General features: G+C 38.3%; 2 protein-coding genes across 2 annotated transcripts in view; one reads left to right on the forward strand and one right to left on the reverse strand.

Moving 5' to 3' along the window:
* The window catches only part of ACAD11 (acyl-CoA dehydrogenase family member 11), a 29,283-nt gene that overhangs the window by 7,091 nt on the left and 2,753 nt on the right, over nt 1-19,439 (reverse strand). Inside the window, exons 4-13 of the mRNA XM_041466347.1 lie at nt 18,089-18,250; nt 17,492-17,656; nt 15,624-15,771; nt 14,907-15,028; nt 14,373-14,479; nt 14,109-14,232; nt 12,376-12,453; nt 11,842-11,980; nt 11,617-11,724; nt 10,382-10,480 (exon numbers count right to left, since the gene is read on the reverse strand). Coding sequence (XP_041322281.1) covers nt 10,382-10,480; nt 11,617-11,724; nt 11,842-11,980; nt 12,376-12,453; nt 14,109-14,232; nt 14,373-14,479; nt 14,907-15,028; nt 15,624-15,771; nt 17,492-17,656; nt 18,089-18,250 — 1,252 coding nt within the window. The remainder of the gene's footprint in view (nt 1-10,381; nt 10,481-11,616; nt 11,725-11,841; nt 11,981-12,375; nt 12,454-14,108; nt 14,233-14,372; nt 14,480-14,906; nt 15,029-15,623; nt 15,772-17,491; nt 17,657-18,088; nt 18,251-19,439) is intronic.
* ACKR4 (atypical chemokine receptor 4) lies at nt 3,367-8,286 on the forward strand. Its single transcript, XM_041466348.1, has 2 exons — nt 3,367-3,486; nt 6,294-8,286. The coding sequence occupies exon 2, from the start codon at nt 6,313-6,315 to the stop codon at nt 7,372-7,374; it is 1,062 nt and encodes a 353-aa protein (XP_041322282.1). The 5' UTR covers nt 3,367-3,486; nt 6,294-6,312; the 3' UTR covers nt 7,375-8,286.

Genomic DNA, 19,439 nt, shown 5'->3' on the forward strand with positions numbered 1-19,439 from the left:
TGCAATATGGTATTCAGCCCTTGTTTCCAGAGGGGGCTTACAGAGTGGCCCATGAGCTGTACAATGCCAACAATGCAAAAAACCCCAGTGAAGAGCTTTGGGGAGGGGCATAAATCAACTTGGTGAAAAAAACCCCAACCAAACTTGATCCCAAACACTTTGCTCATTTGGGCAACTGCAACAAGCAGCTGATCAGCCCCAAATGACCCAACATATGCTTTGCAGGGTACTACCCTGCACTGGGAAATGTCACCACTGCACAAGGGGTATTTGACTCTTCTCCTTATCCATGGAAGGTAAAGAATTGCACAAGTGCTATTTTCTAAAACAGACCTGTGTTCAAGTGAGGTTTACAACAAAAGATGTTTTGACCTTCTGGAAACTCCTGAAAAACTGTTTTGTAAATAATCCTCAATCACATCCCTGCTTCAAAACAAAGGGCAAATTTAACCATGTTGTATGAAAAAAACCCCAAAAACTCACAAAACCTCAGAAGAAGCTTTCATGTTGAACTTAATGAGAAGTTCACAGAGAGCTGGACATCTGGTTAGATGTCCTAAATCATTTGTACACATTTCTGGAAGGCAAATGAATACTCCAGTCTTATATGTGCTTGTTCCTATCTAAGCACAGCAAAGGACAGCAGATTCCTGGCCCTTCCACTCCTTAGAGTCTTAAGTCCTGAAAAACTAAAATAAATTTTATGTCACTTTGACCTATAAAAGACTGAAAAAAGTTCTGGTCTAATGCAAGACTCTGAAAAATTCCAGTGCTTTTGGATGGAATGCAAACAGCCTGGAATAAACATCTCTTTTGTAAATGACATTTTCACATCACTTACAGAATTCAAAGATGTTGCTGCAAGATGGAGGGGAAGAGTCAGAGAGTGAGTAAGAGTTAGAAGTACTTCTGCAAGAAGACTCACAATTGAATAAACACTAGATGTTTCAGGTGGTCAGTTTTAACTACATTTCCATATTGATGAGCTTTCAATAAAGTTTTCCATGTATATGACTGCACAAACCAAAACTTTTAGACCACAATGCTGCTACACTGGCAAACATCTTTGGTTTAACCAGCTTCTTACACTTTTGAACTCTTCATGGCACTTACTCACATAGTGAGGCAAAGACAGTATTGTAAAATGTGCTTAGAGTGTTGATCACAATCCCATTAGAAGCCTAATCTTTGCTATCAGGGGTATAACATGCTTAAGTTTACTGATCTTCACACAATCAACTTACACAGGTTCTTTCTGGTGGAGAGACTACTAAATGTGACAACCTTTGAGTACCACCTGTACTTGAGGAATCTGCTATAAAGTCTGTTTCCAGAAGCCAGCAGCACTTTAATTCTTACAATCTATTTATTTTTCAGTGTTCAGTCTTCAATTTCCTGTCTAAGATGACTAAGGCCAGATGAACTAGTGCCTGAATACCTATGATTTTTTCCACATTGGCTGCTGCACCCCTCAGCCCAGCAGGTTACTTCTCTCTGCTAAAGGTCAGGGGTCTGTGGTGGCTTACAGACCTGACAGCTTCCTGTTCTTCCAGAGTTCTGGACTCTCCTGCAAGAAGAAACTGGTCTTGTAGGACCAACACCCTTAGGATGTTGGTCCTACAAGGATGTGGATGGCAGCATGGTACTGACTGTTGGAATGTGGGAGTCTCCTGATGGAGAAAAGGGACACACACAGACACATCCCACCAAGAGCCCACAGTAATTTCTATCCACTAGCATGTTGTATTCCACAGTTTTATCTCGTCTTCTCCAGATAACAGTGCAGGCAGCTGGTTCATGGAGGACAAAGACTACAGCTGTAGCTGCAAGCAAACAGGCAATGCTGAGGCTGTGCAGCTGCAAGGGCTTTGCAGTCCTGCCACTGAATGTGGCTGCTGGTGATTCCCAGCTGGAGCTCACGGGCTCCACTGGTGCCAGTGACTGCAGCTGCTCAGCTCAGTTTTTTCCTTGCCATCATGCCGCTTTCACACAGCCACAAGTGTTTTTACTTAAGATCTGTTTCGTATTCACTCTTACTTACTAAATAATTTTTATTTTTTTACCCTACTGAAATACACACATGACAATATTATTTCTTCCCTGCACCCCTGAAAAGTTACAAGGAGCTGAGGAACTGCAATAACAAGGCAGGATTCACATGAACTGCCTTCCTACAGCGTGCCCACAAAACCTCTTGGGCATTTCTGAAGGCAACACACAATTCCCTGGGAGCATTCTCAGCTCTAGCCTGATTATTCCATCTTCTTGGAGACCCTATTGAGACAAAGCCTATTCAGAACTGAAATTTTAATTTGTTTTAAAGAGATATAGCTCAGGCCTCGAAGCCATGACACGACCTGTGAGGAGATGGCTGGGAAGGAGCCCAAGTATCTTATCCACCACTGTGAAGAGCACCACTGAAGTACTGTGATAACTCAAGATGAAAGCATTGCAGAAAATGCACAAATATTGTGGCACTCTTCCTCTAGGCTGCAATTCCTCTCCCAGCTCATTCTACTTTGTCATTCTGTAACAAAGTATAGCATATGGAAAATATCTGCCCATTACATTCTTTCCTTTCCCATCTTTCACATATTTCAAAATAATTGAAGCACAGACAGAAGGTTAATCCAATCATAGCAGGTGCACCAGCATGTCAAAAAACTCCAAAAATCTGACCTCTGGTCTCCTTAATATCTCTCTGTGTTGCTGAGAGTAAATATTGCATTTACTGAAGCTCATTAGATTGTTATCTGATCCAGGATAATTTAAACTGGTCACTAATTTGATTATGAGATTGACTGGCAACATTCAATCTCAGAGCTCTCCCCCAGGATGCAGGACTATCTGCTTGTACTCTGGTTGATAATTTGCCACTTGCCTTCACATATTTTCTGGTTTCACACACTGAAAGAACCCCTTTCCCCACCTCACAAAAAGCAACTCATCTTTCTATTGTATCCCCTAAAAAGTTATGTAAGGAGGGGATGTAAGGGTCCATTTAAACCTTATACAGTCAGCCATGAAAAGCACAGTATTGCCCCTGAGGAAAGAAAGGAGTGACTCCCTTTGGTGTCTGGGCCAGTAACTCAGCCCCGGATGCACCTCCTTTCTATCCTTTTCACCTTCTAATGTGCTGTTTGATAAAAGCCTCTTGATGATGTATAAAACATTTGGACTTCCAGGAATAAAACCACAAACAACAAAGAGAAGCAGCAAGAGTGTCCTGACCTTCCAAAGAGCAGTCACAGTTTGTTGGAACAGGAAGGAATGTAGGAAGTGTACATGTTCAACACAAGAAGAGTTGCCAGGAAAGCACAATTTTTAAAAGGTTTTTTTAAACTGTCAAGTCAAAATGAAAGTGCAACGGACTTCCACATGAGGGTGTGGTGTTTGAAGACAAAATGCAGTGTGTCAGAGCAATTGAGATCACTTCACTGAGGCACATCTCAATTGCAGTACCTGCTACTCATCTGCTGACAAAAGGTAAATTTTGTTTTAATCCTTACTGCTCTTTATATTGGATGATATCTTCTTTGCATACATTTACTCTTAGTTAAGTTTGCTTTACAGAGATATGTCATTTCACTAAGGCACGTCTCCTTTCCAGTATCAAAATTAGATTTGCTCAGTAGCAGGACAGAATACTGCCTGATTTATCAGAGGAAAAAATCTGTCTGTTTAAACTAGGGATATTAACTTAATTCACCATCACTCATACAATCCTACATCAAGTTTAAATACACAGAAACACTGAATTTCTATCTGACTGGAAGGCTGAAACAATTCTGCAAGAAAACATGCAGTTGCAGATCTAATATATTTATTAGTATACCTCCTAGAAAACTATTTGAAAAACTAGCAGCTTCTGAGCTGTTCGGGTACTTGTGGGTAGTTTGTATGTGATAAAATTCCTTTCTGTCATAACATTCTGAGAAGCTCCAGCTGGAAGATGCAGTGTACCCACAGCAATCTGCTTCTGTAAGAAATTCCACGTGAGCATGGCTCCCTGTGTGGGATGGAGACTAAACTAAGCTTTTCCACCACTCTTCAGTGCCTGACTCCCACAGGACTGCTTGGCTGTTTGCAATGGGCACATGCTCGTGTGCCTGAGAAACAGCACTACCAGGAAAGACAAATGTGAGCCAAAACACAACTGTGCTTTTAAGGGAGAAATGTCAACTGTTGCATTTTAGATAACTTTGTTTCTGTCATGAACTCAGGGGAGGCAAAAGCTTATCAGGCAGCTGAGCACAGAGGCACAGCTAAACTGCTTTGTCATACACAGACTTTTAAAGTTTGCCCTGAAATGTTTACTGGTTCGCTTTCAAGTAAATTTGTCAGTGATACAATTTGATTAAATGTTCCTTGATGGGTTCTGTATTAAGTGTTTTAAGACCACAACCAAATCTTTTCATTTAACTTCTAATTTTCCTCAAATCTCAGCTAAGTGGATTAAACTCTTCTTGCTGCAGTTTCTCTTCTACTAAAAAAATTAATAAGAAAAGGTTATTTTGCTGCTGATAACTAAATCTCTCCTCAAAGTACTATAAAGCTGCAAAAGATTACTGCTGCTGGAGAATCCTGCTAACACAGCTTGTTAGGAATAGAACAGACATCCCTCTGCCAAAGTATTAAGTAGAGTGACTCTCCTTTTCCATTCTGCACATCTCATGGCAACAAGCAAGAACAAATTGCAAGACTTAAAAAGGAATAAAATCATTTTTTAAAGTTTGATGGGAAGTGTTTTGAAATGTTAACAGAATAATACAACAAAGTCATTAAAGATGGAGCCAAACCAGATAGCTAATTTTAAACTAATACACTTTAAAAAAATTGGCTAGGAGAATCACTGAAAAAAATCAAACTCTCTATTTCTCTCTATTTAATTGGTCTGCATCCCCTCTTATGAGATCAATCAGTAACTTGTATTTTCCTAGTAGACATACATTAAAAAAACTTTAGGAGTTTAAACATTCATTTAAACTTCATTTAAATAATTGTCTAAGAAACAGAAATGGTATTTGCATTTTCCTTTCAGGCTTGAAAAAGCCAAACTGTAGCTCTGGGGCAGAGTATCAGATAACAATCTGCTTTCAGCAACATTGACCTCAAATTCTGAACACTGCATATGATGACAAAAGGGGGATATGTTTTTCATTCTCAGCTGATTTTTGCTACTCCTGGTAAAAAACCTTAATCCCATTTATTCCAAGGAAACAGGGTACTGCAGAACTTATTTTACAACAGACAGAATTTCAGCACATTAGTCAATGAACACAGTTACAGGAAAAGAAGAAAATAATGCAGGACACAAACTTGCTTAAGACACAATCTGAAAATACAAATGCTCAAACTTCAACCCTAAACTGGCAGTGAGAAGCCAGCCTCAGTGTTTACAGAGTAAATCTGTCATGAGTTCATACTTGAAAAACCAACAGAGTTTCTGAGCTGTTTGGGTACTTGTGGGTAGTTTGTATGTGATAAAATTCCTTTCTGACATAACATCCTGAAAAGCTCCAGCTGTAACACGCAGTGTACCCACAGCAATCCGCTCCTGTAAGAAATTCCACATGGGCATGGCTTGCTGTATGGGATGGAGACTTAAATAGGCTTGTTCTGCTGCTGTTCAGCAATGAACCCCCTGCTGTGCTTTTTGTAATGGGCATGTACAGTGTACCTGAGAAACAAACAAAAACCTCTCCTTTGTACTATACTCATATCCAAAACTTGTCAGAATTTATGACAGGAGACAGCTGCTTGCCTCAGCTCTAATCTGCTTGTATTCCTTATACACCTGATTGTAACAGCATTTACAGCCTTCAGCTGGTATTCCTTTGCTTTGCAGAGGCTGGAGAGGGAACCCCATAAAGGCACACACAGTTATGTGCAATGGAATATTGTGAAACATAACACAGCTGGAGCAGTTAAAGCAATGATGGCTCCTTGACTCAAATGTGGAAATCATTGAGGGGCATTCCAAGCATTTTATAATCTCAAATGCTAAGGGTAAGGAAAGCATTTCAATTGAATCCATTTTACATGTATTGACCACACTGATGTCCTCAGTTACCCTATTTCACGTGAGAACTTGAGATGGTCTGCTCTGCCTCTGTTACTGTCTAGCTTCACTTTGGTTATTCACAAATGTATTCTGAATATCCAAGTTACTTAAATTTGAGAGGTATAAGCAGCCCTGAAGAAGGGTTTTAGGTTTCAACAGAAATTTTAGAACTCACACCCAATATTATTTCTTTGGTGTTCCCTTCTCCCCACTTTTTTGTGTCTTGTAGCTTTGCCACAGCCTGAGATATGAATAACTCAACAGATTACTGGATTGAGGATGAGGAGGATGATCTCAACCCTCTTATAGATTACAATACCTATGAGCTTCTCTGTGAAAAAAGTGACGTGAGAAATTTCAGAAAATTATTCCTCCCAGTGTTCTATACACTGGCTTTCACGGTTGGAGTGGCTGGAAACTCATTAGTGGTTGCAATTTACGCCTACTGCAAGAAACCCAAGACCAAGACAGACGTGTATATCATGCACCTCGCCATTGCTGATCTGCTCCTGCTTTTCACCCTCCCTTTTTGGGCTGCAAATGCAGTGCAGGGATGGGAACTTGGAAACCCAATGTGCAAGCTCACTTCTTCTCTGTACACCATGAATTTCAGCTCCAGCATGCTGTTCCTGGCCTGTATCAGTGTGGATAGGTACAGGGCCACTTCTGAATCCCAGGGCCGGAGAAGAGTAGGCAAACACTGCAGTGTTACCTGCATCTGTGTCTGGCTGGCTGCCACTTTCCTCAGTATCCCAGAGCTGATATTTAATCAAGTCAAGAAACACAATGAGAGGAACGAATGCCTTCCCATATTTCCAATGAACATGGAAACACTCTTAAAATCAACCATTCAAATCCTGGAAATTATCCTGGAATTTCTGCTTCCTTTCCTAGTAATGCTGATCTGCTATTCCGCTACTGCTCGGGCCATCTTTAGGTCTGCAAATGTTAAGAAGTCCAGGCCTTTCAAGGTTCTGCTGGCAGTAGTGGCTACTTTCATTGTCACCCAGCTACCCTACAACATCGTGAAGCTGTGGCGAGCCTTAGACATCATCTACATGTTGGTTACAGACTGTCACACCAGTAAAACCATGGACGTGGCACTCCAGGTCACCAAGAGCATTGCTTTGTTCCATGCCTGCCTCAACCCTCTCCTCTACGCCTTCCTGGGCGCCTCTTTCAAAATGCACATCATGAAAATTGCAAAAAATTATGGGTACTGGAGAAGACAGCAGCAGAATGGAAGACCTGAAGAAATTTCTATGAATTATGAAGACCCTACTGAAGAAACAATCAGTTTCACTATATAGGCCCTCTGTTCCTTCCATCATCTTACATAACCAAGGTTAATTAATTCCAGGGGGTATTGCTTCCGCAGCTGTTTCTCTGCAAGTCAGCTTTCAGATGAATTTCTGAACCTGCCAAGATACCACAAAGCACTTCAAAGTGGAACGTGTTTATCAGAATCAAGCAGGAACTGAACAGGAATCAAGCAAGAACTAAATACTGAAACCCCTAGAAACAACCTGAGATATTTACTAAACAACAACATTAAAAAACTCAAACAAAAAAAAGAGCACCACAATAAAAACCAAAAACCTAAAAACCCTCAAGATTTAAATTTCTAAGTGTCATAGTACTAGGCAATTAAGTAACTGTGTAATGAACAACTAGTACACATCTAAGCATGCAATTAAAACAGAGAAAAAAAATCACCAATAAAACAACAGGAACCTTTGTACCAGAAGTTAATAATCTTGTCTTTCTTCAACTATTTTATAAAACTTTAGAACATTTGCCTAACAGTTCAGCTCCATTTCTCAACTCAGCTATCATTCCATAGATAACCTTGCAGCTTGAAATTAAGTATAAGCTTATGGCTGAGAACCAAGAGGGAGAAAGAGAGGGGAAAAGCCATTCTCTATGTGTTTCTACAAAGGTATAGCAGCAACAACATTCTCCACAAAAGTACCCCAGTAACTCCTTTTCTATAACTACAGAAAAAATGACCTTTCATCTCTTCTTTTCTGCTCAACCTAAACTTCAACAAGACCAGTGCTCAAAGGGTGGCTGGCATACTCTAGATTTTTATAAATGTAATAAAAAGTTCATGTAATCTTAAGATACAAGGTCTGGATTTTTTATTTAGACTTGTTAAAATTAATCAAGCACTGCAATAACTGTATCTGCTAAAGTATATGGAGATACAATAAAATCAAAGAATAGAAAAAGTGCACTGGCTTTTGTTTTTTCTTATCTTTGTTTTTGTTTTGTTTTAGCAGGTACTGACATCTCTCATCATAGGCATTTACCAACCAGCAAATGGGAGAGGCATTGCTTGACAAAAGAGGTTCCCATTCTATATGGAGCTCATGGATTCACACAGTTTTTACACCGAGAGGTACCAAGGCCATCCCCTGCCACAGTGCTGGCAGGGATTCAGCAGTTTTTCCATGAGTCACTGGAAGCATTTCAAACGTACTGACATGCTAGCTTAGCTTTCAAAATGAAGAAGTGGTGTTACAGCATTCTGTCCTTGTCTTCAAACATCCTGTGGGCTCTGACAAAATGTCTCATCTACAGATTAGGAAAGCCAAAAAGAATCTCTCATTTTTAGATACTGTTCCTAGTTACACAATTAGGGACTGGAACAAAAAGCTCTAAAATGACAGACAAGAAACAACAGTAGCATAAACAAGACATGAGCCTCTTCTCCCTGTTTGGATGACAAAAGCTTACAGAATGTTTGCCCAGAATGTTTTGAGAAATACTAGGGCGTGAACAGATAAGTCAGAAGTGCCTGACTGGTTTTCTACATGTACACCATAAATCTGACCTATTTAAGCCACACTGGATTTATTGTACACATACAGAGCATAATAGGAAACCCCACTTCTTCCATGAAGTAACTGACTCCTTGCATGTGTGATTTATGACACAAATACAGAGTGGCATACTGACAAGGCTGCCAGGCTTCTGGAATTCCCACACATCCAAGATTTTAATGTCCCAAAAGTTAAAAAACCCAACCAAAACCAACAACAAACAGAATAAAAAAAAAAAAAAAAAAACAAAAAAAACCAAAAAAAAACCAAAAAAAAAAAACCAAACAAAAAAAAAAAAAAAAAAAAAAAAAAAAAAAAACAAAAAAAACCAAAAAAAAACCCAAAAAAAAAAACCAAACCAAAACAAAAAACAAACCCCCAAACAAACAAAAAACCCACCAAAAACCACAAAACCCCCCACCCCCCTAGCCAGGCAGAAAGAGAGACTAATACAGAGCCAAATGAACACGTTTCTCAAACTTCTTGGAATTGCTGTGCCTCTTATGCATCTGTCTTTATGCAAATTTGATTGCCCTCATTGTATTTATTAGAAATAAGACAAACCAAATCATGCTGTCTTATGCTTACTCTCCTTTTTATAATTCACATAACTAATTTTATGAATATTGTTTTGTGTGTGTGACCCCCTAAAACTTTCTCATTACTTCCTCAGGGACTGCAATGCACAGCTGGGAGACACTGACCCAGAGCAAAGGCTAAAAAGCCAGCAGTTAAGCAACACTCTTGGGTCAGGAGAAAAGATTCCATGCCTCTTTTTGCTGCCAGCTTTACAGGAGTAGAACAGAGAGAGAGATCTATCTTCTGGTGACTCCAAGTATTGCACAAGCATGTATCAGCAGCTAGCTGTCATAATCGTGTACATAAATGAAACATTCAAGTTTAACAACTCATATATAACAGTTTGGATTCCAAACTCCCAGGGAGTGATGACTATCAAGTTGCTATCACATATTTTGGCAAAAAAATAACAGTACTACAATATCAGGGACAGTTGCCACTTACAGTACAATGCATTGATTTTACTGGGAATTATAACATAAGGAAATCTCCTTTAACAGTCAGTCCAACAACATCACAGGCTACTTTAAAAGCAGCCACATTTTACTGTAGATATGCAGTACTCTCAAACCTCTCACACACACTGCCAAAGACAGCTTCACAAAAACAAAGCCATAAATGCGTAATTTGACTGATAGAAAGAGGTAATGTTTAAAGAAAATAGCAAAAAAATTTTGTGAACAAAATTCAGAGGTTCCAAAAAGGGCCCAAATCCCCAAACTGGATTTGAATCTTGGACTTTGGTTCACAGAACAAAAGCTCAATTCAGCTCCTTCTGCTGCTTTACATTCTATTGCCTTTACTCAAGAGAAGAGAAATTTTCATCTCAGAAATGGAGCACAATAACTTTTGTTTTAATAGTTCTTGGAAAAAATTCTACCTTAGCCATTCTTATTTAGGTTTCCACACTTACCACTGCTCCACCACTTCTTGCCATTGATCACGTAGCTGTTCCCATCTCTCTCAATGGTGCATTGCATATTGGTGGCATCACTTGAAGCCACATCAGGTTCTGGGCCAAAGGAAAGAAACAAACCACCAGATTAAATATAAAGGTAATACAAGCTCCACAAATATAGGGCTCTAGATATACTCTATTAAAAGTACACTGTTTTGCTACCAGTAGAAAAACTCTTTGAAGACCCTCACTGCTGGTGACCAAGAGACTTCCTGTTTTCCAACAATCTGTTATTCACAGCCAGTTCAAATGTACTTGTTCTTGGGCTTGAACCACCCTTTGCAATCAGCCGTCTTCCTTTCCATCTCTTTTTAAATCCTTTATCCTTCCATTGTACTTACAGGTAACAGTCATATTTCTCCTCAGCCTGTTTTCTCCTCGTGGGTTCTTCCCAAGAGAAAACAGAAATTGAAAATAATTTTGTGGTTGTTTATGAAATACACTACATGAGATTGTCAATAAAATGTGATCAAAGATTTTTTGGAGCAAGAAAGACTCTTTCTCTCTTTTCACCATTACTTCTTTTTATAGGCCATCTACTTTTAAAAAAAAGTATCTATCTCCTTTTGGGAAACACAGTGAAACAGAATTTGCAAAGTAAGTGTCTGCAAGTCCGAGTTCTCTCGATTCCATCTGACCCAGGAGGATCAAGATTTTGACATCACATGTTCCAAAAGCTACCTTCCAGAGATGCTGAATGCCACAAGCTTTCAGGAGCAAAACTAAATACAATGCTGAGATATAGACATAAAGCAAGTTATATCTTAAAAAAAAAAAATCTATGAGACTGCAAAACCACACAACTTTACTCACAATAATCATACTTGGACCCAATTGTGCGTATCTAGAGAGCTCCACACCACACTGCAAGGAAGGGTAAGCTCTATTGTAAACCTGCTTGGTACTAAAAATTGTATTTTACTAGTACAAAAATTAAACTAAAAACATATAGAAAGCAAATACTAATTATTGTAACCATGAAAATTGGCAACTACCAGGAAAGGCAGCAAGGCTGCTCCAGTTTGTATTCACACCTCATAGATGATTTTATATTCAAAGACATTCACTGATACTGAATTAGTACAGAAATATCCACTGTAACACACAACCTGCAGTTTTCTATTTTCTCTGCATACACCACATGAAGTTTCAACCAATTGGCTCTAACTTTCTTCTGGAGAAAAATTTACCTGTCATGCAGAAGCAAGAACTAATCTTCCCTTCCAGGAGAGGCTCCAGCCACTCTTTCTTTTGCTCTTCACTGCCATACATGTGGAGGACCTCCATGTTTCCTGTGTCTGTAAGAAATCAGCAGGCATGCTTACTGCTTGAGACACACAGCCTGTAAGGTGTAAGACACCCAACTTTTTAATACTCCAGTGCCATAGTTTTGGGACTAAACCAGGGTTGCTAACCTGGTGCATGACAGTTGAAAACCTCAGGAGCAATAAGGCATCTCCCTGTCTCCTCAGCTATTAGGGCATAGTCAAGCTGGCTGAGACCACTGACATCTGGGAGGAAAAGGTTCCACAGACCTTCTGCTTTGGCCAATTCCTATCACAAGAATCAATAGAAAAAACATCAGCAATAGGTCATAAAAAAAATTTAATTCTGGTTTGCAACACATTTTCTTCACTCCTGCCTACCCTACTGTCCAATCTATATGATGCTTTTTTCAATAGCTATTCTGAAATTGTAGGTTCAGTCTTTGATTTAAAGTTCAGATATACCCCTCTCAGACCTCATTTTGTTTTTCCTCTCTTTCATTTGTTTTCTCATTTTTCCATACTTCCCTCTTCCTTTCTTTTCACTGCTCCTCACATAGGTTCTTTCCATGTAAAGTAACTTCTTTGACAGGCTACACCAATCACTCTTATCCTCTGTGTCTGTGCTCTTTTACTGCTACAGTGCTAAAAATATTAGGTTTTCCCTAATAGGTTATCCCATACCTTCAGTCTCTCCAGCAGTGGTGGTTTCTTCCATTTGTCCTCAGCATTTCTTTGTTCTATATAATATTTTATTATTTCCTTAGAGAAACAAAATAAAAGATGCTGTTCAAATTAAGAACACATGTAACACACAAATATTAATACACCTCTTCCAGATCTATGACCCAAGGAACCAAGTTAAAAAAAAAAACAAAACAGGTTTACATTATATAGCATATATTATATGGCTGGATTATAAAATTAAATATATAATTGAAAGTTCAACTGCAATCTATTCACTTTGCAAGACTTTAAATATGAGATTACCCCAATCAGTACATTAATCAGTACTATTTGGGATGGTTTAAAGTATGTGATGCTGGCACTAGGAGGCCAGTATTTTCTGGAGATAAAAGTACTTATTACCAACAGTACACACAAGAGGCACAAACCCAAAAGTAAAACAACAAATAAAAGCCTGATATACTGACAGTTAAGATTCAGACTGATAATCCAGCTAATCTTTTGTTAACTGTGAGGGAAAAAAAGCATTTTCTCTTACTATCAAAATAATTCCTTAACAGATAATATAAGCAGTCATTCCGAGCACCAGTCATTAGTTTTAAGTGAACCTCTACATTCAGTAATTTTAGCATTTTCACAAACATGTTTTAGTGAGGCACAGAACTTCAAACCTGGCCCAAACCTAGTTATAAAATGAATAAAAGTAGTGCCCAATTCTGAAAATGACACAATAAAGACAAATGGCCAAGTAGAATTTACAAGTCCTGATCCACAATCCCTGTTACCAGAAATAACATCCAAGCACAACACAACTCATCTGAAAAACTTGCATGGTTATTTGTGGTTCATTTGTTTTTTAAAGCAAATGTTTTAATTATTGCAAATCTTTCCTGGACAATCCAAAACTACAATCCCAACTTAGTCACAGACATACTTTTTAGGAAACTTTGCCCTCGACCCCTCCTTTTGACAGGTGGGTGTATTCATTAAACTTTTAGATTAAGACGTTTTCTGCATTTCTGCCTGACTTGGAATGAAAAAAAAATAATTCAGAAAGCCAAAACAACAAATTCTGCCACAAAAGCCATCTGTACTTCCATAAGGCTAAAAGCTGAACCAACTTTCTAAGGGGAAATTCCTAACTTTCCTAGGATATGAAGTAAACTACTTCATCTAATTTTCCCTTCAACTAACTATGGACTTTGTGTACATTTCATTATCTGATTTCAAACCTTCATTGGTATTAGATATATTCAGGAATGAAGCTATTCTGACACATTATGCAATCCCATTTTCTGTCACAGCCTAAAAAGCAAGAAACAGAAAAAAATCAGCTTCATATGGTTAAAATCAGCAGTTTCTATTTTTAAATAGGTGTCTTTCGGTTCAGTGTCTAAGAGTTCTAGGTTGTTGTTAGTCTAACAAGTATTTCGGCAACTTCCTTTAAAAAGTAACTCTAAAAAGAGAAGGTTTTACACTTCAAACCTTACCTTTCTTTAACAATGCATACAACATTTTAATCCTGAAAAGAAATAATGCTGTCTATAATGATTTCTGCTAATATTTTGTAATGCCATGATCATTACTGTATGAAAATCAGGCTGTTTTGGAGAAAAAAAAAAAAAAAAAACAGGAAAACATGACTTCTATACATATTTTTACATTTTTATAATGTCTAGTCAGAAAATGTTCCTTTCATTAACCTTTACAGGTTAACGAAAAGCTTGTACCTTCTCAGCTGGATAAATGTGCTGCTTCATGAACTGCTTAACCTTCAGCAAAATTTCTTGTCCTTTCCTACTTTGATGGAAGAGCTCTCCAGAAATGCTGTTCTGTGTGCTGCTGAAGGATGACCTAGGGAAGAACATTCATTGCAGTAACAAGACCAGATTTTCCCTCATAATAACATAAGCTGCCTTAGACAGGCATTTAATAAATGAAGATGTTGGAAAAGCTTTGCCTTGCCTTTGATCAGTAGTCTAGACCACTCTTACCTTTTTGAGAGCTCTAATCCTCTTTCTGCCAAAGGCTCCACTAGCTTTGCAAATTCATGACTGTTCTCTGCAGAAGCATTTCCAATAAGATACCTGGCATATACACCCTAAAACCAAAATAAAGCCACATATGTATAATTATGCACTTCAAATTGTCTCTTTCACACAATTGTTCATTTCTTCAAATATAAAAGTAACACTTAAATGCACATGGTCTTACAATGAAAAAAACTTACTTAAAAATGCTAATATTCGTTTTGGTATGTATCGGATATAATGGAGATGCTTGCTGCAGAAGAATTAAAACAATATCCCAGCTAAACCAAACGAAAGGCAAATCACAAAAAGTAGTAGTGGAAAAGTAAAAAATAAAAAAGAAAAGACAAATGTCTGCATATGATATGGCAAATGAGCCCAGCCTGTCCCTCAAGCCAACTGACAACAGCAGAGACATACGATTATTGCCCAAGACTAAATGAACCACCCACAAACACACAAAGGTATGTGGCATTTTAGCAAATGTGAGGGTATTACCTGGGCTATCCCTGCCATTTTAAAATAGGACAAAGCAAGAAAAAAGTTCAAGCTGGGTAAAGCAGTGGAAATACGCCGGCAGCGGCAGTAAATGGAAACCAGTTCTTCAAAGGAAGGAGTCTCTACAAAAAAAAAAAACAAACCACCAAACAAAACAGATTTGTTTAGAATACTCAACATTTTCTATTATTTTTTCCCACCTTATTCTTCAAACATTTGTGCAGTTTTTAAACTTTATGAGGTATTTCTTTTACATAGTAAACATCATGATTTATCATTTCTCATGACATAACTGTGATACAGAAAGACCAAAGGAAGTAGGAATTGCCAGAATTTCAGACAACCATAACATTTCCTGCTGCCCTTGGTCTCCACTCCGGTCAGGCAAATAATTTGACCTGGGGGAAAAAAGGCTTTTAAAACAGATATAAATTATATATTTACATTTGCATTTCTTTTTTCTTCCATTATCTCTTAGAAAGGTTCAAAATAAGGTTTTACAGAAGTAGCACGTTGTAGCTAAGACAAACATAGAACAAAAGTATCTAAAACTTCACTATCAGCATGTTTGCTGCAACAAAAAAAAATTATGGAAAAGTTCCTTACAAATTCAAATCTATATATCTATATGCTTGTGAATTTACCATTTAATTCCTACAACATTTCAAACAGAAATCAAGCCTAGGATTTGTTTCAAGAAAAAGATTAGTTTCATACCTATGGTGTCTTTGAAACCCAAGATAGAGCCTTGACCTAAGTCCTTAATAGATGTAGGCCAAAAGTAGAATTGAGTGGCATATGCTAAATCTGCTAAAGGATGACCAGTAGTTGAAAGTTCCCAGTCCAGCACTGCCAAAACACGAGCCTTAAATAAAAATAAAAGCCTCACGTGAGTGCTAGAAGACATGTTCTCTCCATCCACAAATGCACAACCCACTCAATATCCAAGTGTTTTATTTGGTTACTACATGTTTTCAATTAAAACACACACACTGTAGCTGTCAACAGCAAAAAGAGTTCTTTTTGGCACTATCTAAAGATCTGCATAAAATTAACATTCACATAGGGACAGAAAGCCAGGCATTTTTCCAAAGAAAATCTCATTTAAATCTACATTTTTGAGTAGTGCTCTTCCTGTCAGAAACTTCCAAACTCTTCTAGTATAAAAGATGATTGAATTAAAATATCCTAAAGAACAGCAGTACTGAGAGTTGTTTCTTTCCCAGTCCTGTTGCACAGTCCTTTAGCACAGAAATTAACAGACAGACCATGCATCAGAAAACCTAATTTATCACAACATTGTCCATAGATTAACACTTACGTGGGGAACTGAATTTCTTAAACAGGAAGTCAATTACTACTCAGAGTGAGCCTCTGCTGCAAGCATCCTTGCAATGGTGTCATCAGCTGGTGGTCTGAGACTCCCCACAGTGTCATTCTGGTAAATTCCTATAATCCAGATGTCCTGTCAACCTGAATGACCCCTCCAGCCTACACATGATCCACAGCTACTTCAAATATGTGGAAAAGTCTTTCCTACATGGTCAGTCCTGCATATTCAGGAACAGTTTCTACAGATGACTTAAAATTACCTATGTACAACTTGGTCAATTCTTTCAGTTCCATCAAGAATAGCTGGGAGAGTCCCCAAGACAGTCAAATTCCCCGCTCAGGGAATCAATCAGCACATTTAATCCCACAAATCAGGTCTGTCAACTAATCTCTGCACAAAATCACTAGGAATCTCTGGGATCTGTTGCTTTGTCATGAAGCATGCATTGCAGTCATGGTCACAAGATCCAGGCATGTCTTCTGGTGACAACACAGCAGGTAGCATGCAAAAAAATGAGGAAAATGCAACTGTGATGATATACGTAGCACACATTTATTTCCATAAACTAGAAACATACAAAAAAAGTCCCTTTTTTTCCCTAAAGACGAATGGAGAACTTTCAGGGTATCTGTGATCTATATGTGCTCCATAACTAAAGAGCTTTGGCAGATTGTCCTTTGCTTCCACCAGTGTCATGTATCATACATTCTGCTCCTGCTCCAAAAACCCTTGGTGTTAACTGAAGCCATAACACAGATGTCAGTGGGCTTTGGACCAGATGTTTATGCAGCTCAGTGAAGTGAGCCTTCAGCTGCACTGAATCCAATAGGATCTATGTATATAAAATGCTTTGTTCCTGTCCTTTGAAGCAGGGACTAAAATGAATGAATAAATAGAGTATCTCTCAAGGCCAGGTTGGATGGGGTTCTGAGTAACCTGGTCTACTAAAAGGTGTCCCTGCCCATGGCCAAGGGGTTGGAAATAGATGATCTTTAAGGTCTCTTCCACTCCGAACCATTCTATGATTCTGTGATTCCATTGATTCTATCTAGCTCCTGCAATGAAAGCCAGGACTGTATTAAGTACCTAAACAACTTACACGGAGTATAGAGAAGAGCTCAGTTTTCTACTGTTTCTTTCAAAGGTGCTTCATGCACTAAAATAATCCACATATAAGTGTCCTATTACATGACAGGAGTACAAACAAATGGAGGGCCAAAACCTACTAAATGTACAAATACATTTCAAATACCTCTGTTGGGTGGAAGATGATGTTATCTATTCTGAAGTCCCCATGAATCAGGGTTTCTTCATTATCATCAGGCGGCAAGTTGTTTGCTAACCACTCGGCCAGCTTGTTCATGGCAGGAATATCTGTATGAGCAGCTGCATCATACTGTTTTTTCCAAGTTGATACCTTAAAAATGCAAACAGTCCAACAGATTTTTCAGTTGATTCACAAGTTTTTTAAAAATACAAAATTTTGAAGCATATGCTTCTGGGCTTTGGCTACCACCATGTTTCTTGAAAATTCAGCAAAACCCAGTACCTCTGCATCTGCAAATGTGAATTGAGATATCAACAGATGAAATGAAGACTACATCTACTTCAATCCTTATTTACATAGCCCAAATCTAGTGTTATTCCAAAAGAAAATGTGTTACCTTTCCCTAAGTACAGCACTACAGAATCAATCTGAATGTAGTAGTGGATTCAGATTGTGCCCAATTCATTGAACTAAGTGAAGTTATAATAGCTAAAATATGATCATTAATAATTAATAATTTAGCTTGCAAATAAAATAAACATTCAAAGACCAGACAAAACAAGAGAACATTAAGAACTATACCTGTCTTTTGCAGTACCCTGGTCCTCTACCATATCCTTGGAGACCCAGTGACTGCAAATCAAAGGAGTGCAACAGGGCCAGAGTTTCTATCATTGCAAGATACAGAGCAGAACGCTCTGCTGGGCCCACCTCAGGCAGGGAGATGTCTCGGAAAATACGACCCTAGAAATAAATCAGGTATTTGGTGGGACGTAGACATCAGATGAAAAGAAGTAAAGTTATACATTCCACAACCAAAACCAAATTTAGTGAATCAACACTGCCTATGCAATCAAAAATTCCTTCCTCATTTATTTTATTCCTCACCCAGGGCCAATGAAGGGATTCATGGTAAACCCAGGTCATTAGTATATCGTGTATATGTAGATGAAATTCTGAATTAGAGCACTCAATCCAGGTATCCTCAAGCTTGAAAGTACCAGGAAAAGCAATGTTACTGTATTGTCTCTAAAAGCTAAGTTGCAGAAAAAATACCAATGAGGACCCCAGGGGAAAGGAGGGGCAGGCAGGGTAATGGGTGGGTTATGGTACAAAGAATCAAACAATCCAAAGAAATTCACTTGTTTTTCTCCTTAAGTGTAGTTGAATACATTTAGAAAATGAGTTTGTTGTTCAATTTTCACAATTGTTAAAAACAGAGCAGTGGTGACCATCACAGAATGGACAGATCATACATTTACATACTTCAAAATGTAACAAGGTTTCTTTTTAAGATATCACTTTGTTGTAATCAAAACCAGTATAATCCTCCATCTTTGATGTAAGAAATCTGTTCAGACTTTTCACAACCCTTACATTCTATTACACTTGATTTACAGTTTTTGTAGGAAGGTTAACCCAATCTTCAGAAACTGGCCCACAAACTTACATTTCTAATTTCCCAGTCAACGTGATGACAGAATAGGATACAATGAAAAGGAAAAGGCCTGAATTCAACTCCTCCTCCCACAGGATAAAAAAAGGAAAGACACAATACAGCAGACTTACCCTCAGAATCACCAAAATCTAACAAAAAGTGTACCAATTCAGCTACAGCACCCCTAGAGTGGTGGACCACAGATTGAGATATGCTGTGTTCTTTCTGAAACTAGTGTTTGAACTGGAATCCTGCTTTGTTTTCAAGAACAGGTGATTGTATGTCAGCTCCTATCTTCAATACTAAAAAGCCTCCAGGATGTCCAAAGATGCATTTTACAGACTGATTTTTTCCCCTCTGACTTGTGTATGCTTTTCACAGAAGCAATATTGCCTCATTTCAAAGATATCCTTCCAAGAGCTCAAACAAGAACAAGAAGTTAAATACTGAGCTAAAAAATTCAACAAAGTGTGAAATAAGCCCTGGAGAAGCTGA

Source organism: Pyrgilauda ruficollis, unplaced genomic scaffold (assembly GCF_017590135.1).
Source record: "Pyrgilauda ruficollis isolate IOZ18807 unplaced genomic scaffold, ASM1759013v1 scaffold2, whole genome shotgun sequence".
Lineage (NCBI taxonomy): Eukaryota > Metazoa > Chordata > Aves > Passeriformes > Passeridae > Pyrgilauda > Pyrgilauda ruficollis.

Coding starts and splice junctions, on each gene's coding strand:
- ACKR4 (XM_041466348.1), top strand. CDS start 6,313: ATGAATAACTCAACAGATTACTGGATTGAGGATGAGGAGGATGATCTC.